This window comes from Oncorhynchus gorbuscha, linkage group LG19 (genome assembly GCF_021184085.1).
Source record: "Oncorhynchus gorbuscha isolate QuinsamMale2020 ecotype Even-year linkage group LG19, OgorEven_v1.0, whole genome shotgun sequence".
Lineage (NCBI taxonomy): Eukaryota > Metazoa > Chordata > Actinopteri > Salmoniformes > Salmonidae > Oncorhynchus > Oncorhynchus gorbuscha.
The window spans coordinates 37668316-37696280 of NC_060191.1; the positions used below are offsets into that span (position 1 = coordinate 37668316).

General features: G+C 44.6%; 1 protein-coding gene across 4 annotated transcripts in view; it reads left to right on the plus strand.

Annotated features, from left to right (window-relative positions):
- Positions 1-571: 571 nt before the first annotated feature.
- The window catches only part of LOC124005162 (latent-transforming growth factor beta-binding protein 4-like), a 50044-nt gene continuing 22650 nt past the window's right edge, over positions 572-27965 (plus strand). For 3 of the 4 annotated variants that reach the window (XM_046314150.1, XM_046314154.1, XM_046314152.1), the window contains exons 1-7: positions 572-1364; positions 13486-13722; positions 20028-20317; positions 20743-20845; positions 22948-23010; positions 25025-25147; positions 26826-27002. In XM_046314150.1, coding sequence (XP_046170106.1) covers positions 1079-1364; positions 13486-13722; positions 20028-20317; positions 20743-20845; positions 22948-23010; positions 25025-25147; positions 26826-27002 — 1279 coding nt within the window. In that variant the 5' untranslated portion in view covers positions 572-1078. The remainder of the gene's footprint in view (positions 1365-13485; positions 13723-20027; positions 20318-20742; positions 20846-22947; positions 23011-25024; positions 25148-26825; positions 27003-27965) is intronic. The other variant, XM_046314151.1, reaches the window with a different exon arrangement.

The following is a 27965-nucleotide window of genomic DNA, read 5'->3' on the forward strand; positions in this document are numbered from 1 at the left end:
TTCCAAATCGGGTTGGGATGTTTCTGGGGTTTATATCCATGAATGACCATAAAAGGATTTTTTAAACATTTGACTCCTATAGTTTTCTCATGTGATGTTTTAGTTCAGTGAAAGTGATGTGATTTCACCCTAGTGGGCCTACAGGTCCAAGTAAGACTGATGTGAGCCAGTGCAACGTGGATGCAGCTCGTTTCTTTCCCCTGTTGCTCAGGAATGAGCTGGCTCGGTAAAGGCAACAGGTTTAATGCACATTGTATATGTCACGGAAGAGCCTGTGGGGCTTGTGAAATGACATCTCTAAAAATGCGTAGTGAAAGGAAAATACCCCCCCCCCCCCTTTCCCGCTCCCTTATGAGCAGAACGAGAGAGAGAGAAAGATGACTTCACCACCACAGTTTACAACGCCAGCGAGGACCTGAAACTCAAACCTTGCATCACCCACCCAACTCCCTCGTTGTGGTCTCTTCCTCAGATGACAAAATGGTCCATGTTATGAAACTAGAGGGGGAAGGGGGAGTACAAGGAAAAGGGGGGGAACAAAACAGATTACAGTTACAGCATAACGGCAGGGTACAGAGAGAGGGTCAGGGGCCGCAGTGAAGAGTTCCCAGTACAGGGGGATGGATTGGATCCCTTATAAACATTGTGTTTGGAGGCTCGCCCAGAGCATTCTCGCTATACTGCTTCCAATTAAGTGGACAGGCACTCTCTCTGAAGATTTTTTTTTTTTATGTAGCACTCACACACACGGGTGCTTTCCTCCTCAAAGTTCATAATTTCTTTGGTTGGTGTGTTTAGGGAAAAAAGAAGGGAAGCGTTGGGTCTGTTTTTCTTCTTTTTTTCTTCTCCTCTCTTCCTTCCCCTCCTCGTCCTGCGCTAGTTGCGAGAGAGTGAGAGAGAGAGAGAGAGAGAGAGAGAGAGAGAGAGAGAGAAGTGTGATTGAAAGAAGCGTAAGAGTAAGCGTGGAATTCCCTGGTCTTCCCCTCACATCTCTTCCTGCCGTGCACGGCAGCTCTGCTCGTGGATCTCTGTGGTGTCTCTTCTCCGTGGGATGCATCGTCAGTAATCGGACGGCACCATGCTCCAGCTCAGACCCAGACTCAGGCTCCTACCGCTGCTCTACCTCTGCTTCGTCTTCTTCCCCCTTCCAGCCAGCAACCAGACCGCCGGCCACCGAGGAGGAACGGCAGCAGGGGCAGGAAGGAGAGGAGCTGAGCGCATCAAGGTGCTCTTCACCCCGACCATCTGCAAGGTGCGCTGCACCCAGGGACGCTGCACCAACTTCTGCGAGCAGGGCAATGTGACCACCCTCTACAACAGTGAACAGGGGGGCCGGGCTGCGCTGGGACCGGGCTTCAGAGTCTGTAAGTTATCTCACTTGTTATCTCTGTTTACCATCTTTCTCTGTAAGCATGTAGTATACTGTATTCTATCCTAGCCATAAGTAGCCAGAGGACTCAACTCGGGCTTCATTTGCCCCACTGAGACCTCCCACTCTGGGGTCCAGACAGAGTGACCTTATGGGTAAGCCACTGGGAATGATGAGCTGGAGGTGTGGTTGTAGCATCACTGTGATTTTAGGTCAGTGGTGGAGACAGGTTTGGGAGAATGGTAAGGGCTAGACCTTAAATGTGGACAGGTTGGAGGGATGAGAGAGTAGCCCCTTGGCTCTGCTGGCCTCCTTTACAGGTATTCACACCGTCTTGAGAGGCGACCATTCAGACGTGGACATATTTACCCAGGCTCAGAGCAACTGCGTTGGGACCATGCTTTTACATGAGATCCACTTCAAATAGTGTATGCGTGTGCATGTGTGTGTGTGAGAGAGAGAGGGATAGACAAAAACAGAAAGATTGTCTCCCTTCCAGCACCTTGAGGAATGTATGACCAAACATCAAGGTTAATGTACTCTTTGATGGATCCATTCTACATGCCAGGGAATCTATCTCCTCTCAGACTGTGTGTGTATGATCTTATGTGATCATAAGTCATGTGTGATCTTATGACAGTGAATCATTTGTTCTTTGGATGTTCTTTCTGTCTGTTGCCATATTGATAGTTTTCACATGACTGGGAATACAGCTATGCATCTGTTGGTCATAGATACCTTAAAAGAAAAGTAGGGGCTTGGATCAGAAAACCAGTCATTATCTAGTGTGACCACCATTTGCCTCATGCCGCGGGACACATCTCAATTGCATAGAGTTGATCGGGCTGTTGATTGTGGCCTGTGGAATATTGTCCCACTCCTCTTCAGTGGCTGTGCGAAGTTGATGGAGATTGGCGGGAACTGGAACACGCTGTCATACATGTCGATCCAGAGCATCCCAAAAATGCTCAATGTTGACATGTCTGGTGAGTATGCAGGCCATAGAAGAACTGGGACATTTTCAGCTTCCAGAAATTGTGTACAGATCATTGTGACATGGGGCCGTGCATTGTCATGATGAATGGCACGACAATGGGCCTCAGGATCTGGTCACGATATCTCTGTGCATTCAAATTTCCATCAGTAAAATGCAGTTGTGTCCGTTGTCCGTAGCTTATGCCTGCCCATAGCTGTCCGGGTGGCTCGTCTCAGACGATCCCGCAGGTGAAGAAGCTGGATGTGGAGGTCCTGAGCTAGAGTGGCCTTTTATTGTCCCCAGCACAAGGTGCACCCGTGTAATGATCATGCTGTTTAATCAGCTTCTTGATATGCCACACCTGTCAGGTGGATGGATTATCTTGGCAGAAGAAATGATCACTAACAGGGTAAACTAATTTGTGCACCGAATTTCAGAGAAATTAGCATTTTTTTGTGTATGGAAAAATTATTAGATCTTATTTCAGCTCATGATACATGGGACCAACAATTTACATGTTGTGTTTATATTTGAGTTAATTCCATGTCTGACTTTCCATTTCCCCTTACGGAGGTTATTCAAGTGTGGCTCTAGCGACCCACATTGGGACTCTAGGCTTCCAGAGAAGACATGAGGAGAAAAGTTTGAAATGTAGACCAGCTGGATTCAGCTGATTCTCTGTTTGTTATTCCTGAGTGTCAAGAAGATGCACAAGCCAGGTCTCCTACAGTATATCACTGGTCTCAACATGCAGGTGCACAGAGGAGATATATCATGATGTCTTAAACCACATTTAGGGTTATATTCAGTACAGGGTAGTAAATAAAGTGGTATTTTACCACTCTCCCCCTTTTCTCTCTAGCTCTCTCTCTCGCTCTCTCTCTCCATCTTTCTTTATCCATCTCTCTCTTCATTTCTCTCTCGCTGTCTCTCTCTCTCTCGCTCTCTCTCCATCTTTCCTTATCCATCTCTCTCTCTTCATTTCTCTCTCTCTCTCTCTCTCTCTCTCTCTCTCTCTCTCTCTCTCTCTCTCTCTCTCTCTCTCTCTCTCTCTCTCTCTCATCTCTCTCTCTCTCATTTCTCTCTCTCTCTCTCTCTCTCTCTCTCTCTCTCTCTCTCTCTCTCTCACTCTCTCTCTCTCTCTCTCTCTCTCTCACCATCTCTCTCTCTCTTCATTTCTCTCTCTCTCTCTCTCTCTCTCTCTCTCTCTCTCTCTCTCTCTCTCTCTCTCTCTCTCTCTCTCTCTCAGCTTGTTGTAATCTTGCGGTACTCGTTTCTATAATGCAATCATTCGGAGTGCGAGTTCTTTACACACTCGCTGCCTCCTAGACTGAGACATTAAGGCAGACCGACACAAGACTCCAAATCTGTCCAGGGATTAAGTGGAGATTAGCTGCATTTGTTCAGTAATAAAACTAAACTTCAGTGACCAGACCACGGCTGCCTCGTGTCTGGCTAATCAGAGAGATTGTGTGTTTTTGTCTGTGTTTTGATACACGGGGCCAGAGTGATTGTACTTCCTCATAGTTTCTGAACAAGCCTTAGTTTTATGTTCTGAGCCAGAGTGCCTTGACCCTAGACAGGGGGCCTTTTAGATGTTTGAGAGTTGAGATGAGAGGAGTTAGTTGCATAATGTTTGGAAATGATGGACGGACGCGACTAGGGCCGTTGCATATGAAGCTAATCACAGCCACGTGTCTCCTCTGCTACCATCATGTCCATCAGTGCTGGCTTGTTACCATCATCACATCATTTATATCCAGGCTCCATAACAACCTCTCTGGTTTATAGGGGGTGGTAAACGAATGCACAAGATGTGTTGCAATGTTTAAGACGACTGCCTTGAAGATGGCTCTTGAATTACCTAGATTACATAATGCGATAAAATGCTGCACCCTAATTATTGCCATTAAGAGCCATCTGTTTAATTGGGTAACAAATCAAATTGTATTGATGTAGACTTTACTGTGAAATGCTTACTTGATATTTATTGGAAAGGATCATCACCTTGCACTTTCCCCAACCTGTGAAGTTAATAATGATTTATTTATTCTGTGGCCTAATAAACTGTTAAAAAGTGTGTGTGTGTGTGTGTGTGTGTGTGTGTGTGTGTGTGTGTGTGTGTGTGTGTGTGTGTGTGTGTGTGTGTGTGTGTGTGTGTGTGTGTGTGTGTGTGTGTGTGTGTGTGTGTGTGTGTGTGTGTGTGTGTGTGTGTGTGTGTGTGTGTGTGTGTGTGTGTGTGTGTGTGTGTGTGTGTGTGTGTGTGTGTGTGTACCGTCAATATGCATGTGTGTGTGTGTGTGTGTACCGTCAATATGCATGTGTGTGTGTGTGTGGGTAGAATCTAGTGAGTGTATGTAGGGTGTGGGTAGAATCTAGTGAGTGTATGTAGGGTGTGGGTAGAATCTAGTGAGTGTATGTAGGGTGTGGGTAGAATCTAGTGAGTGTATGTAGGGTGTGGGTAGAATCTAGTGAGTGTGCACAAAATACAATAAATAATCAAGCGGGTCGGTAACCAGGTTAACCTCCAACCTTTTTATGCGAATAAAGTACATGTCCGATAAATAATGTCATGACAGGCCTGATGGAAACATCATTTTTTCGGTAGACTTTTAAAATGTCAACAAAACAAAATACGCTAGATGGGATCTTTTTGTGTAGGCAAAATGTGTTATGCGAGAAATGCTTGTGGAAATGCTTTTATGTGCATATACTGATATAATAACCATCATATCGAAGTAAACTCGGAAGTCACACAATGACATATTGTATGGTCCTCCCACTATGTCGGGAAAGCATGCAGTTTATTAGGCTACAGATGAAATCAATTTATTATTAACTTCACAGTGTGGTGAAAGTGCAAGGTGGTGATCCTTTCCAATAAATATCAAGGGTCTTATTCTGGTGACATGATAATAATGCTTGGCTGCCGTTTGACAAATAAAAATGATCTCGCTCTTTTGTTCGTAGTAATTTCAACATGTAGGATATACGTGCGCTCTCGAGCACACGTGCCAATTCCAGAGTGGGTACACTCGCTAAATAACTCAACATTGTTTGTAAGAAAACCATCAGTGGAGTTGAAAATGCGATGGAAACCCATTGTATTTATATTCGGCACATGGGAATTTCACCGCAAAATGGATTTGTATGTGCACTACGTCATCATGTACGGCCTTTGATCTGCAAAAAGTACATTTGATGGAAACATCTCTGCTGGGAATATGTGCATATGCAGATTTGAGAATATTAGCATTAAAAATCTGTCTCCAATTGGATGGAAACCTAGCTAATGTAAATAGTCCTGGTAGGCATTTGATTAACTGTTCAGCAGTCTTATGGCTTGGGGGTAGAAACTGTTCAGGAGTGTTTTGGTCCCAGACTTGGTGTGCCGGTACCGCTTGCCATGCGGTAGCAGAGAGAACAGTCTATGACTTGTTTGGCTGGAGGCTTTGCCAATTTCTAGGTCATTCCTCTGACACCACCTGGTATAGAGGTCCTGGATGGCAGGGAGTTTGGCCCCGGTGATGTACTACACACTACCCTCTGTAGCGTCATGCGGTCAGATGCCGAGCAGTTGCCATACCAAGCGGTGATGCAGCCAGTCAAGATGCTCTCAATGGTGCCGCTGTAGTTCTTTTTGAGGATCTGAGGGCCGATGCTGTCACGAGAAGTTTTATCCCAATGTTCTAACTGAACTATTTTATAGCTTTGACCAATTCTCTGAGGTTGTAAGGCTCTGGTTAATGAAGAATTAGACAAAGTACCAGTCTGCAATAGATCAACACTTTATTCAGAGAGCGCTCTGCCCCTCAAATGCAGAGCCAGTCTTTTTATACACATACACACACACACAATTTCTTATCATAGGCTACTCCCTGCTTAGACAGGCAGTATTTATCCCACTACCCCCATACATAGTTATCTCGTCTCACAGTTGCTCCCTGCTTGCATAGCTACAAAATAATACATTGCCCTAGTTATAATTCTAACCAAGCTACACACATCATCAGATTATATTCTTATGATTCTAACACATTTCACACTATTATACAGTTTCAGGGTGAAATACTTTAGTCATTATCTTAAACATACAAATTCTTCTATCAGATGCCAAACCTTTTCATCATCCTGAAGGGGAAGAGACATTGTCGTGCCCTTTTCATGACTGTGTTGTTGTGTTTGGGTCATGATAGGTCCTTTGTGAACTTGACGCTCTCGACCTCCTCGACTACAGCTGTGTCGATGTGACTGGGGGGTGCGTTCGGTCCCCCCCACCCATTTGCTGTAGTCCACGATAAACTCTCTAATCTTGCTGAAGTTGAGGGAGAGGTTGTTGTCCAAGCACCATCCTGCCAGGCCCTTGACCTCCTCCCTATAGGCTGTCTCATCGTCGTTGGTGATCAGTCAGGCCTACCACCATTGTGTCGTCGGCAAACTTAATGATGGTGTTGGAAGTCGTGTGTATTAGAGTTCAACCGATTAATCGGAATCGGAACAATCGGAAATCTGTATTTTTGGGAGCCGATGTGCCGATTTATTTTATTTGATATATTATATTATATAATTCTTTATTTAACTAGGCAAGTCAGTTAAGAACACATTCTTATTTTCAATGACGGCCTAGGAACGGTGGGTTAACTGCCTCGTTCAGGGGCAGAACGACAGATTTTCACCTTGTCAGCTCGGGGGATCCAATTTTGCAGCCTTACAGTTAACTAGTCTCATTGCACTCCACGAGGAGCCAGCCTGTTACGCGAATACAGTACGCCAAGGTAAGTTGCTAGCTAGCATTAAACTTATCTTATAAAAAACAATCAATCATAATCACTAGTTAACTACACATGGTTGATGATATTACTAGATATTTTCTAGCGTGTCCTGCGTTGCATATAATCTGACTGAGCATACAAGTATCTAAGTATCTGACTGAGCGGTGGTCGGCAGAAGCAGGTGCATAAACATTCATTCAAACAACACTTTCATGCGTTTTGCCAGCAGCTCTTTGTTGTGCGTCAAGCATTGCGCTGTTTATGACTTCAAGCCTATCAACTCCCGAGATGATGCTGATGTTACTTGAAGTGAAATGGCTAGCTTGTTAGAGCGCGCTAATAGAGTTTCAATCGTCACTCGCTCTGAGCTTTCTAGTAGTTGTTCCCCTTGCTTGGCATAGGTAACGCTGCTTCGAGGGTGGCTGTTGTAGTTGTGTTGCTGGTTCGAGCCCAGGGAGGAGCGAGGAGAGGGACGGAAGCTATACTGTTACACTGGCAATACTAAAGTGCCTATAAGAACATCCAATAGTCAAAGGTTAATGAAATACAAATGGTATAGAGGGTCCTATAATTCCTATAGTAACTACAACCTAAAACTTCTTACCTGGGAATATTGAAGAGTCATGTTAAAAGGAACCACCAGCTTTCATATGTTCTCATGTTCTGATCAAGGAACTGAAACGTTAGCTTTCTTACATAGCACATATTGCACTTTTATTTTCTTCTCCAATACTTTGTTTTTACATTATTTAAACCAAATTTAACATGTTTCATTATTTACTTGAGGCTAAATTGATTTTCTTGATCTATTATATTAAGTTAAAATAAGTGTTCATTCAGTATTGTTGTAATTGTCATTATTACAAATACACTGTTAAAAAATCGTCCGATTAATCGGTATCGGGTTTTTTGGCCCTCCAATAATCGGTATCGGTGTTGAAAAATCATAATCGGTCGACCTCTAGTGTGTACTGTAGTATTGCTTCTCAATGTAGGCCTATATCTACAGTCAACTTTGAACATTTCATTCATTCATAATAACCCAGACTTGGTAAGCTTTAAAAATCTACCAAGCCAGTTATTTGTTTTCCTATGACCTGAGTAATGCCCCATACAGTACCTTGTATAAACAGGCTCGGGGAAAGTCCCTCCCCTTTCGTCCGCTTAGCATACATCTGGTTTATAGGCTTGTTCCTAGACCAGGTCATTCAGATGATGTCAACTCGAAGTCAGACTTTTGCACAAACAAGCCCCCTCCCCCCAAATGCACACAGACCATTACTGGCCAGTCACATGTCCGGTGGGGTAGCATGAAACAGACAGACCAGTAACAATGGCTCATTATCCCCTTGCACCAATCATGTTACATTAGACACTACACAGTGCTCAACTGTGTACTAGTGTAAAATATACTGTACTTGTTTTGTCTTGCCATACTTACAGTACACAGTGCATTCGGAAGGTATTCAGACCCCTTGCCTTTTTCCACATTTTGTTACGTTACAGACTGGATTAAATAGTTTTTTCCCCCTCATCAATCTACACACAATACCCCATAATGACGAAGCATAAAAAACGTTTTTTATTTTTGCAAATTTATAAAAAGAAACCAACTGAAACATGACATTTACATAAGTATTCAGACCCTTTACTCAGTACTTTGTTGAAGCACCTTTGGCAGCGATTACAGCCTTGAGTCTTCTTGGGTATGACGCTACAAGCTTGGTACACCTGTATTTGGGGAGTTTCTCCATTCTTCTCTGCAGATCCTCTCAAGCTCTGTCAAGTTGGATGGGGAGCGTTGCAGCACGGCTATTTTCAGGTCTCTCCAGAGATGTTTGATCGGGTTCAAGTCTGGGCTCTGTCTGGGCCACCGAAGGACATTCAGAGACTTGTCCCGATGCCACTCCTGTGTTGTCTTGGCTGTGTACTCAGGGTCATTGTCCTGTTCGAAGGTGAACCTTTGCCCCAGTCTGAGGTCCTGAGCGCTCTTGAGCAGGTTTTCATCAAGGATCTCTCCTGATTGGTGGAGTGCTACAGAGATGGTTGTTCTTCTGGAAGGTTCTCCCATCTCCACAGAGGAACTCTGGAGCTCTTTCAGAGTGATCATCAGGTTTTTGGTCACCTCCCTGACCAAGGCCCTTCTCCCCCGATTGCTCAGTTTGGCTGGGCGGCCAGCTCTAGGAAGAGTCTTAGTGGTTCCAAACTTCTTCCATTTAAGAATGATGGAGGCCACTGTGTTCTTGGGGACCGTCAATGCTGCAATTTTTTAGTTCCCTTGCCAGATCTTGGGCTAATGCTGTCTCGGCGCTCTACAGACAATTCCTTCGACCTCATGGCTTGGTTTTTACTCTGACATGCACTATCAACTGTGGGATCTTATATAGACAGGTGTGTGCCTTTCCAAATCATGTCCAATCAATTGAATTTACCACAGGTGGACTCCAATCAAGTTGTAGAAACATCTCAAGAAAGATCATTGGAAAAATTAGGCACCTGAGCTAAATTTTGCGACTCATAGCAAAGGGTCTGAATACTTATGTAAATAAGGTATTTTTATTCTTCTAAAAAAACTGTTTTTGCTTTGTCATTATTGTGTGTAAATTGATGATGGAAAAAAAAGTAATTTAATCAATTTTACAATAAGGCTGTAATGTAACAAAATGTTGGAAAAGTCAAGGGTTCTGAATACTTTCCGAATACACTGTAGTGTCACTCTCTGGTCCTATTTTCTACGACCCAGTTGATGCTCTCTAGCGTGGACTTGTGAAAAATGTCTGTCATGCAGATGTGGTCAACAGAGCCCAAAATATCTCTGTAAATATCTCAGTGCATATTTGACCGTTCAAAGAGAGACCTAACTTTCCAACTATTCAAAGCGAGGTGCTATGGCAAAGTTGATCTGGGATGGTTTGGATAACTGCCATTATGATTAGTTTTATTGTTACTTTCGTCTCTCTCCTCGCCCCTACCTGGTCTCAAACCAGGGACCCTCTGCACACATCAACAACTGCCTTCTACGAAGCATCATTACCCATCGCTCCACAAAAGCCACAAAATCAGCTATTTCAAGGTCTCAGAGCGAGTGACTTCACCGATTGAAACATTATTAGCGCGCACCACGCTAACTAGCTAGCAATTTCACACCACGGACCCTCTGCACACATCAACACCCTCGAAGCATCGTTACCTATCGCTCCACAAAAGCTGCGGCCGTTGCAGAGCAAGGGGAACAACTACTTCAAGGTCTCAGAGCGAGTGACGAAACCGATTGAAACGCTATTAGCGCACACCCCGCTAACTAGCTAGCCATTTCACACCGGTTACACTAGCTGCACTGAGGCAAACTAGATGAAGCACTACAGTGAGTCTATTTGCAAGTAAGCATTTCATTATTCCGTGTGCACTATGCTGTATCCTGTGCATATGATAAATCAGCTTTGATTTAATTTGATTCCAAATGCCAGCTGGTTTGTTTGAATCAAGTTGCATTACTGGTATTAATTCTGTATTCACCTGATAATTACTCTTCAGCTTTCTGCTGTATTAATATCCTTCTCACCCATGTTGAGGAGTATTCAGGGTTGTCTTGCTAAAGGTTGTCTTGCTAAAGGCAGGGGGTGCATGAGGACATCATGGGTTAAGCATCTCTGTGCAAGCTGTGGAAACTATGGCCAGCTGAACCTTCCTTCTCCTGCATGCAAAGAGGGAGCCCAAATGGCATGTGTCTTTGATTTGCCTCAAAACATTTCCCTGTACACACACACACACACACACACACACACACACACACACACACACACACACACACACACACACACACACACACACACACACACACTTTTTGATTATTTCCAGGGAGGGCTAATGCTGTCAACCTTGAAGTACATACACACACACATGCCCAGAATGTTTGAGTGATGACACCCATTTTTAAACCACCCTTTGGAGTGAAATCCTCTCAGAACTAGCTGCAAAGCCAGGGGACACAGGAAGTGATGTCATGGGGTTCCACTGGTGTCCCTCCATCATTTAGACAGGTATTGTGCCTCTAAACACCAATAAAACAGCTTCTGGTGAAAATCAAAACTCTACATGGTGTGATGACCTGTTGTTCCATACTGGCCTGAGAGATGCACTCCATTACATGGATATGAGTGCAGTGAAAGACATGGGAAACTTCTCTGAGAAGAGAGGGCTAACGTTGTGTGTCTCATGGAGAGCCTGAGGAGAACTGGGCAGCTGCTCACTGCCTCTCAACAGCTCAGCTGACATCACTGTTTTTCATGGGAGGCACCTGCACCCTTGCCTGGCTACCCATCCACATTGCTCGGGCCAAACGCTACGCCCACTAACGTTTCTTCTCCACAATGAATCTGGTTTGCTTCCTCCCCGACGACTTCTCGAATGCGAACACATTCAAACCGTTCTGATTGGTCCCATTAACCGATGGGTTGGACCAGAGCTGGTCTACATGAATCAGCACAAACGACTTCTGGGATGGTAGGTTCAGACTCATGTATGGAGTGATTGAAAGAGCAGCCAAATTAAATTCAGGATGAGTCGTCATGCAACTTTCTCTCACTCTCTCTGTCTCTCTGCCTCTCTCTTTTCCCATTCTGTCCCTCTCTCTGTCTGTCTTTCCTTTTGTCTGTTTCCCTCTCTTTAAGTCTTTTCCTCTCTCTCTCCCTCTTTCTCTCTCTCTCTCTCTCTCTCTCTCTCTCTCTCTCTCTCTCTCTCTCTCTCTCTCTCTACCTAATTCCCCCTCTCCCTGTGTAAACTCGTGTGGATGGATCCGTTGCATCTGGAGGGACAAACACGTCCGACTCGGAGCAAACAATTAGGTCACCTTCTCAGTTTGCACACTGTACATGACCTCATCACCACGGCTACACCACTGCGGGGAATACACACACTGATAAACTGCATATGTTCCACACATGATTTCTCCACCGGAAACCTACTCCACACAGCGGAACGCTGCTGCTCTAGCCCCAGGGGCCGGACACAGGTTCTCTGCGATAGGAACCTAGAGAACCCCTAAGCCACTGTACTGTAAATTCCTCTTGTAAAAGGCTTTTTCCTGACAAAACCACCAACATTTTTCCTGTTCCTCACCATGGCCTCTGGAACAATGGGCAAGAGCATGCCAGAAACTGAGAACAGAGACCTGTACGGTAGTTACCCCGACGCTGACACGCTCACTGGAGCCCAGAGGACTTCGTATTCAGACGGAAAATCAATTCTGTGCCCCCCTAGGGAAAGGAAGAACACTAAAAATGATGGATCAGTGTGTACTTTGGACAGCCTTCAGCTGCCGTCGTCTTTCCAAGTTCCGGGAAGGCTCAGGGAAAGGTGAATGCCTATAATCAGTGTGACTGTCGGGACCTCGTACAGTCCAATAGTTATGTTTTACAGTATCCTCTCCAAACCACTCTGATGAGAGGAAACAGGTTCAGCTGAACCCTCTTTCTTGATTGCAGGATCATTTGAGTGGTAAAATTACCACAGAACACAAACGCAAAGAGTGTTTAAGAGAGAGCAAGTTTATATTCTACCTAATTAAAATATGGATAGAAAGTCACCCAAGCAGGACCATCAGTACATCCATATATATATATATTTTTTCTCTCTCTCTCTCTCTCTCTCTCTCTCTCTCTCTCTCTCTCTCTCTCTCTCTCTCTCTCTCTCTCTCTCTCTCTCTCTCTCTCTCTCTCTCTCTCTCTCTATGCCTAGCTGTTGTAAAGTAATTTCCATGAACCTGCGCATGTGCAAGCTTTCCAAAGTTATTATTATTATGAGCATTAATACAACACAGCCATGTGATATGGAAAGCATGTGCTGGTGGGCACAATAAGCAGAGGCATGGTTTTCGTCAGAGTGCTGCTTGTTTTCCATTCATTGTGGTAAAAAAGGGGGACACAGTGTAAAGATTGTATTTGTGTGCTCTGTAACAAATCAGTGTTGTTTTGAATGGCATTGTTTACAGAGTGCCCAAACGGTCTATCAATTATCCCTGTCACAAGGACATGTGTTGGAGGTTTTCCCTTGTTGTCTTGGTTGGCTAGGCAGGCGTAAAATTGTTTGACTCTGCCCTTGGTTTTGTAGTCGGATTGTATCTGAATCGTGAGTTTGTGTTGTTACATTTGAACCACAACAGGGAGGAACTCTTGGCCCTAATGGTAACTGAACCATAGAAATCACTACAGGACTACAGGACATAAAACGAGAGGGTTATAGTGTCTCTAAGCTCCAGAGTTCTATTTCAGTAGTTGATGTCTTGGACTCCGTGTTTCTCCCTCAATCTGGTCACAGTTATTAACAGAGCCATTCTGTTTGTCTCCCTCCCTCCTCTGTTTCTCCTCTAGTCCTGTGCCCCATGTTGTGTCAAAACGGAGGGGTCTGCATCCAGAAGGATCGCTGCCTCTGCCCGCCAACCTTCACCGGCAAGTTCTGCCACATCCCCGTGGCCACGCCCTCCACCAATGACATTGAGAAGCCTCTGCGCATCCCCTCAGTGCTGGCCAGTCAGCAGCTGCTGACCCAGTCGGAATACATTCTCCCCCTGCAGAGCCAGCAGCAGAGCCACAGTCAGCCCAGTGGTGGTAAGTGTGACAAGGCCGGCCTCATTTGTGGCAGCGGTGGGATCTGAATGGTGATGAATGAAACACAAGTTGCTCTTAAATTAATACATTAGACACAAATCTTTAAAGCAGAGTCTCTAGTGAAGGATCCTCTCCTTGACAGTAAGACTGGGATTCATATCAAATAGAAGAAGGAAGAGCTCTTGAATGAGCACAACAACAGCTAATTCTCTGCAAATTGAGGTGTGATTCTGACATGTTGATAAAATACATTTGACAATCATAGCTAACAGCATTTTTTTCACATTTTCAAATTAACCATCATTTATTGCCTAATAATACATTACAAAATTATGCTTTCGTCTGACATTAGTTATCTGTGGTTTGGCTTTGAATGTGCAAAAATGGTCAACTAAGTTTCATACATCACACAGTTTTTGTAGATGTGTTCCATTCAAACTGCACCGTGTGTGCTGAGCTAAAGATGACAGTTATACATGACTGTTTTCCCTTGGCCAGGACTCAACACTTAAATTGTACCGCTCAGTGCCAATAGGTAATAAGCCTTGAAACACGGACAGAAATTCCTGTAGGTCTCTGAGACATTCACAATCACTAATTTCCCATTGTTTTAACATCATTACAATGCATATTGAGAACACTCCGATTCGGCTACTTACGAATACTCTCACATATGTGAATTTTGGATGTTATGACAGCCAGATGTTTCTGACCAAATTTTATCAGTTGACATACACTCTCAGATGGTGAAGTATATTTGTACTACATGAAGAAAAGACAAACACTGACGTTTCCCTGCATGGTGGTATTGAGGCCCTGGAAAATACACGTCATCATATTCGCCAATCACTACTAACTACGCAGTTGGTGAAATCTGAAGCTTTAACAGTTACACTGCAGTTAGATGACACTTGTTTTAGGATACAATATGGTTGGTAATCTTCTGCTGCTTTTAAAGATGTTATCATAAGAATGCAACCCTGAGCTCATGTGTATTTGTCCATGCTCTAAAAGCCCAACGACATCAGAGTGGCCTGTGTTCGCTCCGGGGGGGAGCACAACCAAAAGTTAATGACAGTGAAATCTAAACAATGTGCTGAACTCATACTAACAAAAGAAATGTCGGGGTCAATTATGTTGACGAGCTGCTTCCAAAAGTCCACGCTCTGTTCCAGGGCAGGGTGAGTGTTTGGGAGTAGAGCTCTGAGGGCTTACGCAACCTCACTGAGGAGGCCTACATTGATAGAAGGGTCTTAGACTTATCTGGCCTGCCAATAGAGTGCCACAGTATGAGTCATAATACCCATAAAGCCTAGTGGTCAAACAAGGAAATGGTTCCAATCATTTTTCCACCATTAATTTTTCCCATATGGGATTTAAGAAACACTTAAAATAAGGGCTCTGTTTCGTGTATGCTTACCCTGGCGTGACGTTTTGATAACAGTGTAAATCTCTCTAGGACAAGGTGACTTTTATCAATATATTTGCCTGTATCTATTCCCCAAAAATGAAATGCTAATTAGCTGCTAATGTGACTATCATAAAGAACTACAAATGCCATGATTATATGGACGAGACTGCCGAATCGAGGCAAAGGTAAGAATCTCTGAATTAACTATCTAATGCTAGCTACATTTAGTAATGAATAAATTGGCAACATTTCTTTAAATTGAGAATTCTGTGTACTGTCTTGTGCAAGTTTGAAATTGACACAATACCTGTCAGCTAGAGGATCAGGTTTGAAGGTAAGACCCAGGTGCAGACAGTGTTGAATTAAAAAGTTTATTAAATCGAACAAGGGCAGGCAAAGGTAGAGGACGGCAGGCTCAGGTCAGGCAGAGGTCGGTAATCCAGAGTAGTGGGGAAAAGTTACAGGTCGGCAGACAGGGTCAGGGCAGGCAGAGGTCGGTAAGTAGTGGGGCAAACAAAACAAAATGAACAAAACGAACTGGAAACAGATAAACAGAGAACACAGGTATAAATATACAGGGGATAATGGGGAAGACGGGTGACACCTGGAGGGGGGTGGAGAGAATCACAAAGACAGGTGAAACAGATCAGAACACAGCAGGGCTTTGGTAAGGCCAAATGGCATTACCGCTGGCCATGTTGAAGGCGGTCTTCCACTTGTCCCCTTCCCGTATCCGCACCAGGTGGTAGGCGTTACGTAGATCCAGCTTGGAAAACACGGTAGCCCCCTGGAGCGGCTCGAATGCCGAGAAGATGAGGGGTAGCGGTTCTTCCCCGTTATATCATTGAGACCCCGGTAGTCGATGCATGGACACAGGGTCTTATCCTTCTTCTCCACAAAGAAGAACCCTGTGCCGGCGGGAGAAGAAGAAGGTCGGATGAATCCTACAGCAAGGGAGTCCCCAATGTAGGTTTCCATCGCCTTGGTCTCTGGTCCCGACAGAGAGTACAGTCGTCTCCGGGGCAGAGTCACGCTAGGTTGAAGGTCAATCCCGCAGTCATGCGGCGGAAGCGAAGAGCCCGGACCTTGTTGAACACCTCCCGGAGGTGTCCTGATACTCTGCGGGAATGGCGGAGAGCTCCGTAGCGACTTCCCGAGCCCTCAGGAAGACATCCCGGGGCTTGTTGTGCTAACTTCAGGAAATGGGCATGGCAGAACGGGCTCCAGCCCATGATGGCACCAGTAGACCAGTTAATGAGGGGATTGTGTCTCTGGAGCCAGGAGAATCCCAATACCATGGGAATCTGAGGAGACTTAATGAGCAGGAACTGGATAGCCTCGCTGTGGTTCCCTGCCACAAGTAGGTTGATGGGAGGAGTGTTGTGAGTGACCCGGCCTATAGAGCGCCTGTCCAGTGCTCTAACGTCCATGGGAATGGAGAAGGGCTGAGTGGGGATGCCCAGCTTGGAAGCCAGGGTAGAGTCCAAAAAGCTCTCATCGGCCCCAGAGTCGATGGGAACCCGGAGCGATCTCGACTGGTTCCCCCACAGCAAAATGTCATGAAAAGGGGTGCGAATAAGGGATGAAGAAAAGTTCCTCATATGTCCCACCAGAGTACTCGCTCCTGCCGGTAAGCCTGGTTTTAGTGGACAGGTGGACACAAAATGACCACGACCTGCAATACAGGAAACTCTTGGTTTTGAGCCTGTATACGTTCAGCTGGAGACAACCCAGCTCTGCCTTGTTGCAGAGGCTCGGGAAAGGTGGATCGGCAGTCTTTGGCGACTCTCGGGGGAACTTGGGTAGCCTTGGGTTCTCTTGGCAACGGGGCCGTTTGGGACTTCCGAGATGCCTCGTAGATGAGGTGGAATCCTTGGACGGACGAGTGCAATTGAATCTCATCAAGCCTGATGATCAAGGCGATGAGGGAATAGCAATCCGTCCTTCAATTCCTCCAATTCCTTCTCACCCGGACAGTGGGGCATCGACAGTGGGGCATGTTGTTCCCATTCTGCCGTAGCCCAGGCAAGAGCCCTCTCGAACATCAGCATGATGAGGTTCGCTATCGTAGAGCGGTCCGAGGGGAAGGAGGAGCGCTGAAGCTCGATGATGAGTGCACACTGAGCGAGGAACGTCCGACAGGTGCCCGGCTCTCCATCGAAGCGTTCCAGGGGAGGTAAGCGAGGTTCCCAGGAAACTGGGATGACTGGTGAGGCGGCGCTGCTGACAGTTGGGCTACTGAGGAGCTGTGAGATTACCATCGTGGTAGGCTGTCTGCCAGACAGCCCGTGGAATTGCCCCAGCAATGATTTCAAAGCTTGGTCATGGCGTTCGGCCAAGGTCTGGACCCCTTCCACAAGGCCACAAAGCAACTCCTCATGCCTAGCAATGGTGGCTCCTTGGGAGGAGATGGCGTTGTGAAGCTGGTCCGAGTCTGCTGGGACAGTCATGGCCATTTCGTACTATCAGGTTTGAAGGTAAGACCCAGGTGCAGACAGTGTCAAAGTAAAAGTTTATTAAATCGAACACAGTCAGGCAAAGGCACAGGACGGCAGGCAGGCTCAGGCAGAGGTCGGTAATCCAGAGTAGTGGGGCAAAGGTACTACGCGGCAGATGGGCTCATGGTCAGGGCAGGCAGAAAGGTCAAAACCGGGAACTATAGACAAGACGGGCAAGGGGAAAACCACTGGTAGGTTTGATGAACAAAATGAACTGGCAACAGACAAACAGAGAACACAGGTATAAATACACAGGGGATAATGGGGAAGATGGGCGACACCTGGAGGGGGGTGGAGGCAATCACGAAGACAGGTGAAACAGATCAGGGTGTGTCATAGAGATGATGTGCAGGAGCTTGCAGGGATATGTAGTCTTTCCTGATGTCTACTGTTATGCTAATTAGCAGTTTTGAACCTGAGAGTAAATAGAGATTAATATATTGATAAAAGTCACCTTGTCTGAGAGAGATTTATGCAGTAATCAAAATGTCACGCCAGGGTAAGCCTACGCAAAACACAGCCCTTGTGTTTCTAAAATTCCCTATGGGAAAAATGAATGGTGGAAAAACGATTGGAACCTTTTCCCTGTTTGGCCGCTAGGTTTTATGGGTCTTACAACACCTCTACTGTGGGGCTCCATTCTTTAGTGTTTATCATAAAACATCGTTGTCCATGCACATCTCACAAATCCACTTGTATCAACAATATACTGCACCTCTTTCTAATGGCAAGTTTGATACACTGATATTTTTTTCTAGCGCAGCCAGGACTCTTACACTCTATTTCCTTGGCAACTTGTGATGCAATTTAGCATCACAACCGCAGTTTGACAACCATCAATTGGACCACCCCTAAGGGCTATTCAGCCTGTGGTGAACGTTTCCTCTCTTCGCTTGAGGGGGAGTGCATTTAGGAGGGCTGATGCCTGCTCTGTTTTCATCTCCTTGTTGACTAAAAGGCAAACTTTTCATGCGTGTACCTTGTGAGGTCACCTTTATTTTTTAGCGTGCAAAACAAAGGACACCTCTGTTATGCTGTCAGAACAAGCTGTGAGGACGAGGTCGGCCATTACTGCAATACTGGGCTGTATGCCACGGCCAGACAGTGTGAAATAGTGAATTGGCAATTAAAAACATCTTGTCACAACTCAAGAGGGGTGTAAACCATCAGCGAGTAAATTCCAAATGATCTCAGAGTTAGTCTATGAACAGTTATGGGAAATCCTGCAGGGGTGAGACAGTGGGATTGCTTGTTAACCACAGAGAGCGAACACCTGAGACATGTTTGGTTCCAAAACACTGTCTCTGACATGGTTCCATTGTCTCCGCTTTTTATAATTGATGCAGCCGTGTTGTGGAGTTCAGCAAGTGAGCCTTGTAAAATCCATAATATGATCATAGAACGAAATACCCATTTGCACTCTCATTGTTTTGGGGCAAATGAAAAACACAATCCAAACTGCATCTGTAAATGAAACATTATGTTGGCTGCATATCTCCAGGGCCCTCGTGTAAACAGTTGCGTAAAGCCCTGAATAGTAAACCAGGTCCTATGGGTCTGATATTACGGATAGCTTGGAGGTGAAGAGTCCAAGGTCTTGATTTTGGGTCTTGATTTTAGCCTTATTTTTTGCCTTTTCATTTTTTTCAACCTAGGACAAACTGTCCACAACTGTTCATTTAGTACAAACAGATCTGGGACACTCAGTCACCCTGAATTAACTGATTATCTCCTTGCCTTTTTAGTCTGTAAATAAAGCCCAAGAAAAGGTTGAGATATGAGTCAGGCTCTGGCCTTCCGCTCAGTCTGGGCCTCTTGGCAGTGTAGTGGCTTCACCGTGGGGGAAACGTTGTGCCAACGTTTCCACTCCAGTCTTTAAACGATGAGAGGCTGCCATCATGACTCACAGTAATAGCATGTTTTAGGAGAACAACCACTCAATAAAAGACATACAGGGGGGTGGATACCCCACACACACCCTCCTTTGATTCTTAAGATCTGCAATAGTAACAGGGCTTCACACTCGCTTCCTAACAAATGGAATGACTGAAGACCGCCATTCAAAATGTAACTTTGAATTGGAACCACATCAAAGACTTTGTATCACGCACCAAAGGCACCTCACATACATGGCAGCTCCCATTCATATCCACTTCCTTAGTTAGCCGTCAGCACAAAAATGTAAAGTCAACCATTCAGCTATTGGTAAATGTGAACCACCAGGACAGAGTTCAAGTGAGAGGTCCTTCATAGGATGACCTCTGACCCCTGGAGGCACAACGGGTCAGGGCAGGATCAGGCTCTGTGCAGAGACTGTATGGAGTCAGCAGTGTTTACTAATGCTAACCCCCACTAGCTAACCCCTAAACCCCATTCCCGTCTCACCCTCCCCCCAGCGTCTGGCTCATCCATGGTCAAGGTGCGGGTGCAGCACCCCCCAGAGGCCAGCGTGAAGATCCACCAGGTGCTGAAGGTGGGGTATGGGCCAGGCACAGTTAGGGAGCAGTCGGAGACGGTCACCTGGTCAGCAGGCCTCTCGGGGGCCAGGACCAGTGTTCTGCCAGGGGAACGGGCCGAAGCCCCACCACCCAAACCCAGAGTCCAGGCCCAGACACTCCACGGTGACTCCACCTACACAGAATCCTCCGGATTCAAGTACTGCTTCAGGGAGGTCCGCAACGGCCAGGTGAGACTTCTCAAAATTACTTGTACTATTGATTCCTACAGATAACTCCCAAAATAAATGAAACACTTGAGTAAATAAGGGATACAAAGTATATTGGAAGCAGGTGCTTCCACACAGGTGTGGAATTAACATCCCATCATACTTAAGGTCATGTATAAAAATGCTGAGCAGGCCCAGTTGCCCATTATTTTGGCTACCATGGCTAGAAGGTGCATTGAAGCTGGTCTGGTGCTTCGTGGTGGCCCAACACCTTATTAAGACACTTTATGTTGGTGTTTCCTTTATTTTGGCAGTTACCTGTAAATATGTCATATGCATTAAATGATGTAGCTAAGTCTTAAGCAAGCCAATAAAAATAGGTGGCATCTCTCATTGTGGTTGTGCCAGTTTAAATCCAATGCTCTTCCTTCTCCTATACCCCTCAGTGCAGCTCACCTCTCCCAGGACTCAGGAGTCAGGACACCTGCTGCCGAGGGATTGGACTGGCCTGGGGCATCAACGAGTGTGTCCTATGTCCTCCTAACACAGGTAAAATACAGTGTGCCCTGTCCCAGTTCTCCTTTAAAGTGAAGCTTGGCCTTTTGTCTGTATCCCTCTTCTCTTTTAAAAAAAAAGTTTTTTTAATTGAACCTTTATTTAACTAGGCAAGCAAACTGGTTTTCTCCTTTCACTCTTTCTATCACAAAATGGTTTAATCCTTTTCGTCCCCCCACCTTCTGTCCCCTTTGTGTACCTACCCCTCCTCTCATCCCAAAACCAATGGGGAGGTCACTGCTGATTAGTAATCCCGGGTGCAACAATCAACAAAAAGTAACACTTGTTGTACACTATGATCATATTCACTTTGTTTTTGGTTTATGTGTACATGTGTAGATTAAGTAATGTATTGTAGATGCTATGCCATGTTTGAATGTGATTGTTTTTCGTGTCTCAAAGCTCAATTTGAGTGGTCCACAATACATTTTTTTTGTATTATTGTGTGACACTTAAATACATTTTTTTAAACGGTATGTCCCATGCTACAGTATGGTGGCTAGCCTACCAGCTTGTTCTTGTTAATCTCCTCTTCACTACCTTATTGACATTGACTATGGTTTTTCGAAAGGCCGGAGTGCTTCAGATTGGAGTGGAATTCCTTTTAGAAACCGTAAACCAGATGGCCTTGCTCTGTTGTTTGAGATTAAATAAGAACGTATGTATTACAGTGTCAAATTATTAACTAGTTATAAACCGTACATAAAGTTGTTGACATGTTTTACTCCAGACCTGACTAACCTGAATGGAATGTACTTTTCTGTTGGCCATATTTGTCGTTAAGTTGGCTTTGCCCTCTCGCCTCCTAGACCATATCAACATCATGTCAAAAAGTAGTGAGCTAATGTTCTGTTTTCAACTTCTTTCATCACCACTATTCATTTTAACAGGAATCCAGACAGTCCTGAGAATGTTTTAGGTAACTCTCCTCAGCCATGCCTGTAAAAGAAAATGACTTGTTTTAGATAGAAATGCCCAGAAATCAACATGGTCTTGTTTGTATCTGTTCTTTTTAACTAACAGGGAATTCATACTATTCCACATTATTATCGCTGTTATCAGTAATGGACATATTATGTAACAGATTGACCCCACGCTTAGCCAGAGCCCGTAAGAAATACAGAACATTATGTCGCCTGCTCTGTAGGGTCATTGATAAATACAAAACACATGGAAGTAAATCACCAAACAAGGCTGTTTTTCTTTCTGTTCGACAACCTGGAAGATATGCATGGTTTTCATCATTTTGATTTAGACCACGAATGAAACCTCCTCAATTGCAATTTCTCCCTCCTTGCAAACAATTCTCCAAACATTACCATAAATAAATGGTTAATACCAAACAATAGAGGCCTTGTCCAAAACTCTGGCCTGGGATCACAGAGTCGTTTGAAACACTAAGTACTTTCTCCTTTCCATTTCCTTTGAGGAATGTCCTTTGAATCTTTACTCTGCAACCTCAAGTTACTTCACAACTTCCCACTTGTCTCCCAAGACTGCAAAAGTCCTCCAAATAGAGCTTTGTTTGATGTGAGAGGAGAGACAGCTGGGAGGGAGATTGTTAGCAGACAGGTGACCAATATTGTGTGATTTAGGCTGCCAACAGTCCAGCAAACAATTGGGAGTAACATAGCTAGCTAGCTCGCTGGAGATGGGGTTGATAGCCAATGTTAGATGAGAGTGTGTTTTCCACTCTAGACTGACGGTGAGTCATCATGCTCGTATGGTAACAACAAAAAAAACGTTGTTTGCTTTTGCTTCATTTAGTTGACCCAGAGCGTTCCGATGTATCCCATGGCTCCTGTACGCTTGGCTCTCTCTCTGTGGTGCTACATGCTGCTGGTGGGATCATGGACTGTACAGTACACACAGATTGACCACTAAAAGTATCTGAAATCTCATCCAGGCTCTGCAGGAGAAAGACAGTCTAGAAAAGATTGACCTGGTGAATTTTGAGCCATCACTCTGGTTTTACTGTAGACACAGCTATTGGCACTACATAACAAGGTATCCCCTTTCCCTTTACAACATTAGGGCTCACACAGGGTCTCCCGAGTATTGCTATTTAAACATCATTATGTGAATTGCCTTTTCAGGAAATGGAGTCGATGGGAGCTGTCCGGCTGGATTTGAGAGGATCAACGGCACCCAGTGTGTTGGTGAGTACCATCAGTCCCTCTGAGTACACCTGACTATACCACTTACTGTAGAATGATGGTGGTCTTCTACAATCTTAGATAAAAGGGTTCCAAAAGGGTTCTTCGGCTGTCCCCATATGAAAACCCTTTGAAGAACCCTTTTTGGTTCGAGGTATAACCTTTTTGGTTGCAGGTGGAACTCTTTTGGGTTCCATGTAGAACCCTCTGTGGAAAGGGTTCTAAATGGAACTCAAAGGGGTTCTACCTGGAAACAAAAAGGTTATACCTCGAACCAAAAAGAGTTCTTCAAAGGGTTTTCATATGGGGACAGCCGAAGAACCCTTTTAGGTTCTTTTGGAACAGGAGAACTGACAGGAAGAGTTATGTTATGAAATTATATTTGACAGTATTTATTTTTAAACAAATACCAGGTGAAACAGGGGTGGAAAAGAGAAGCATTGCAATGGTCTATCTTCATAATATGACCTCTCTCATTTTCATTTGATGTTTTGAGTGTAACAATGTATGATATCACTTCATCGAGTCAGCAGCTGTCTCCTTAGCTTGTCACACTGTATTCCATATAGGCTCAGCTCAACCGCACACACAGAAAAGCTCTTTGAAGCAGCTCGTTATTCAACCCAGTCTTGTCACTTGGCCCAGAGATCTACTGCCGAACGCTGAAGACTCTGAGGTGATAAGCTCTGAAACCATGAGCCATGCCTTGATTATCTGCCACTATGGAATGGCTGCTTCATCTGTCTCTGTAGAGCCTAATAAGATACGAGCGGGAACGGAGAAAACAGAGCACAAGTCTCCGCTGATGGCAACATGCAAATGCTATCATGCTAGCTGTGAGTCACTCAGGCTCGTTCAAACACATGGGATATAGCGCTCAGATGGGGACATACCAATGTGGTTGCGCTCGTTCATGGTGAATCTGCTATTGATCTGAGAGGGACACGTACCCAAAGGCAGGCCACAGAATGACTCCATGCCACTCATCCGTATGATGATATGCATGTAGTTTTAGGTGATAAATTACATATTGCATAAACATCACCTAGCATTGAGGCTCCTGGTATTATATTGTACATGCACATTAGTTAGCAGCTGATATAAATGGGAAGAGAAGAAAAACGACATTGATCTGTAAGTTAAATTCACGAACTTAAAGGAGCATACTGTATTCACCCCACTAACATGCCTCAATGGATATATGTATTACTGTTATTTGTTAGGAGAAACCTTTTCACTCCTGCATCTATATAGAACGCTTTAACATAGTAACTCGAATGGATTAGGTTCTGACAGATGATGATACAAACCATATTTGCAACGCTGCCTTTCAATGTCTATTTTGTAGCAAGAAGGTCTACAGTGAATTGGTGATGAGTTCAGTTCACTCCTACAACCCAACAGATGCAGCGTATGCGAGGCCAGTTGGTTGTATAACCTGACTGCTATAACCATTTCTCCAGGAAGAGCCAGATAGTGTGAGAAGTAATGACTACACCAGGCCCTGTTGCATCACTCACTCAATCTCCCTAACTCCCTGAGAGTTACAGTACATCTCGTGTCGTAAGCTGCTGCGATATTGATGAGGACGGGGTCGGATAAACACTGATATGTTTATGTTATGGTTTTCGTTTACACTCACGTTGGATGTCGCCAGACTTTTTAGTTGAGTGTTTCCAAGATTATGAGTTCAGGTCGGGGCTAGTTTGTCCAAGGTCTCAGCTAACACTACAGTTTATAAGAATGTATTTGTTTCACATAGAATGAACTCTGAGCACAAAATGTTTGTCATGTCTAACCATCCTTATTGGGTTTCAAGTCAGTCACTGTTAATATCCTCAGAATATTAATGTCCTCTGTGACCAGGGTCTCCCCCTGCAAGTACAGTATATCAGTGGGGAGCCCTATTATCTCCCCGGCCTTCAGGAAGAGGGTTCATGACTGTTTCCTGTCTGTGGATCCTATGGGTGGATGGGGTTAGGGAATAGGGATGTGACCGTAGTGTTTCCCTTCCTAGATGTTAATGAGTGTTTGCAGCCAGGCTTCTGTGAGAACGGCAACTGTGTGAACACTCGGGGGAGCTACAGTTGTGTCTGCAGGCAAGGATACATACTGGACGCCTCTCACGGGATCTGTATCTGTAAGTAGCCTACAGGGCACCCTGCTCAAAAGGAAAAGGAAGAGAATGCTGCGCTGCTATGCCGCGGTGTCTGGAATGAGCGGGAATAACGCATGGCCGAGGTGCTATGGAGCTGAACTGTACAAAACATTACACACAACCTCCCATACAAAAACATGTTCAGTAAAGAGATGGAGGAAAATTGAATATGTTTAGGATGTGTTGGATATTAGCCAACATACTGTAGCAGTGTTTCCCCAAGGATTTACTTCCAGCAGCGGTGGCAAAGGTGGGGGGTTGGGGGCATGGCCAATGGCGCAAACCGACCCCAAACATTTTGTTTTACAGGTCATTTCCTGTAATTTAACATATTTTGCCATTTGTGATTTTTTTTTTTTTTTTTTACAGTTTTAAAGCTAGTTTCTTGCAATTCTACATATTTTGTCATGAGGCTGAGAGAATAAATTGCCGTTTTAAAGCTAGTTTCCTGCAATTCTACACATTTTGTCATGGCTTATGTTGTGTTCTTATGCTATCTGAGTGACTCAAACATTAGAACAAAATCAATAGGATACAAAAAGCTAAATCAATCATTATATTTGTATTTATTTTTTGATTCTCTCTAAATGTCTAGTTTTTATTTTGGTGATTCTTAGTTCTCAAAGGTGGTCTTTGAGAACTAAGGGAAAAAAAGATATAACTCCATTATCTTTTCTTCATACTTTATATCAGGTTTTCGTCATTTTACACTGAAAACGTTTTACCTACCAAAAAAATGTTTTCTATCTTTTGGAGTGGCGGCAACAGTTTAGCAGCGACGGCTGGGGAAACACTGTGTAGGACAGGTAAACTACCTCATATAATAAAAAATGTCCATTATCTTTACTCATGCTGATCCCAAAAATGAGTTCAACTTTCACACACTTTTAGATAGAACATTATTCAGTAGTACTTTACATTAACTGTGCTGTATTATATCATACATAAAACATACATTACACATCTGTACGCACATTGTAAACATGACATTACAGCGCCTGAAGTTCTGTGACACTCGGCCTGCTTATTCTAACCGGCATTTTACGATGGTCAGTGCTTCTGAAATGCTGGTTGGCCTGTGTGTTGCCTTTGGATATGACGCAGTTTGCATCTGCTTGTCTGGGGCCACCCTCTCTATCCAGTCCGCCCCAGCTCTTGGCTCTAACTGTTGGAAGCTGTTTGTTTTGTGCATCGTTGACTCAGAGTGGTCATCTTTAAATAATGTGTTGCCAAAAAGTTCATGGGAATGCTTTCAGCTTATCTGTTTTCTTGCTCTCTGAAGCGAGGGTTTAACAGCGATAAATTCTGTCGTTTCTTGTTTTTTCTGACGTGTGGTACTTCTGCAACTCATTGTCTGTCTTCGGTTGAATATTTCTGTTTCTTAACCCGACTAAAGCAACAGAATGCCTACCAGAAGTGACACAAATTGTGACACAAATTGTGACACAAAAAGCAAAGACGAAGAGTACACCAGCATTATATTTCAAGATAATGTGTGACTCAACAATCAGCATGTGGTTGGGCCTGCATGTTGGGTTTGGTGTCTTCTTTTGCTTGAGGCCTTTTGGGGCATGAAGCTGTTTCAGTATGGCTATAATACCACTATCTTCTCTCCACCATTCTCCCATTGGCATGTCCTCACCCTGTCTTCCTCTTGCAGCCCGTAAGGTGATCTCGGAGGATAAGGGCCAGTGCTATCGTATCCTAAACTCTGGCTCTGGCCGTGGTAGCTGCTCCGTGCCCATCCTCAGGAACATCACCAAGCAGATCTGCTGCTGCAGCCGCGTGGGCAAGGCCTGGGGCAAGAACTGTGAGAGGTGTCCCTACTTTGGATCAGGTGAGCATCCCTATTCTGATTCAAACCTCCACATCATACTGGTCCGGCATTGGATAATCATAATGCAGCTAGTGCCCAGTGTTAACATCTGCCTAAGTCACAGTATGTACACTGAACAAAAATATAAACACAACATGTAAAGTGTTGGTTTCATGAGGTGAAATAAAAGATCCCAGAACATTTCCATATGCACAAACAGCTTATTTCTTTCAAATGTTTTGCACAAATTAATTTAAATCCCTGTTAGTGAGCATTTCTCCTTTACCAAGATAATCCATCTACCTGACAGGTGTTGCATATCAAGAAGCTTATTAAATAGCATGTTCATTACACCTTGTGCTGGGGACAACTGGCATGCTGACTGTAGGAATGTGCACCAGAGCTGTTGACAGAGAATTTAATGTTAATTTCTCTACCATAAGCCGCCTCCAACGTCATTGTAGAGAATTTGACAGTACGTTCAACCGGCCTCAGAACCGCAGACCACGTGTATGGCGTTGTGTAGGCAAGCTGTTTGCTTATGTCAAGGTTGTGAACAGAGTGCCCCATGGTGGCAGTGGAGGTATGGTTAGGCATAAGCTACGGACAAGGAACACAATTTCATTTTATCGATGGCAATTTGAATACACAGAGATACCGTGATGAGATCCTGATGCCCATTGTCGTGCCATCATCTCTGCCACCACCACCTCATGTTTCAGCATGATAATGCACAGCTCCATGTCACAAGGATGTATTCAGACCCTTTCTATGAGACTCAAAATTGAGATCAGGTGTATCCTGTTTCCATTGATCATTCTTGAGCTGTTTCTACAACTTGATTGGAGTCCACCTGGGGTTAATTAAATTGATTGGACATGATTTGGAAAGGCACACACCTGTCTCTATAGGGTCCCACAGTTTACAATGCATGTCAGAGCAAAAAAACAAGCCATGAGGTTGAAGGAATTGTCTGTAGAGCCC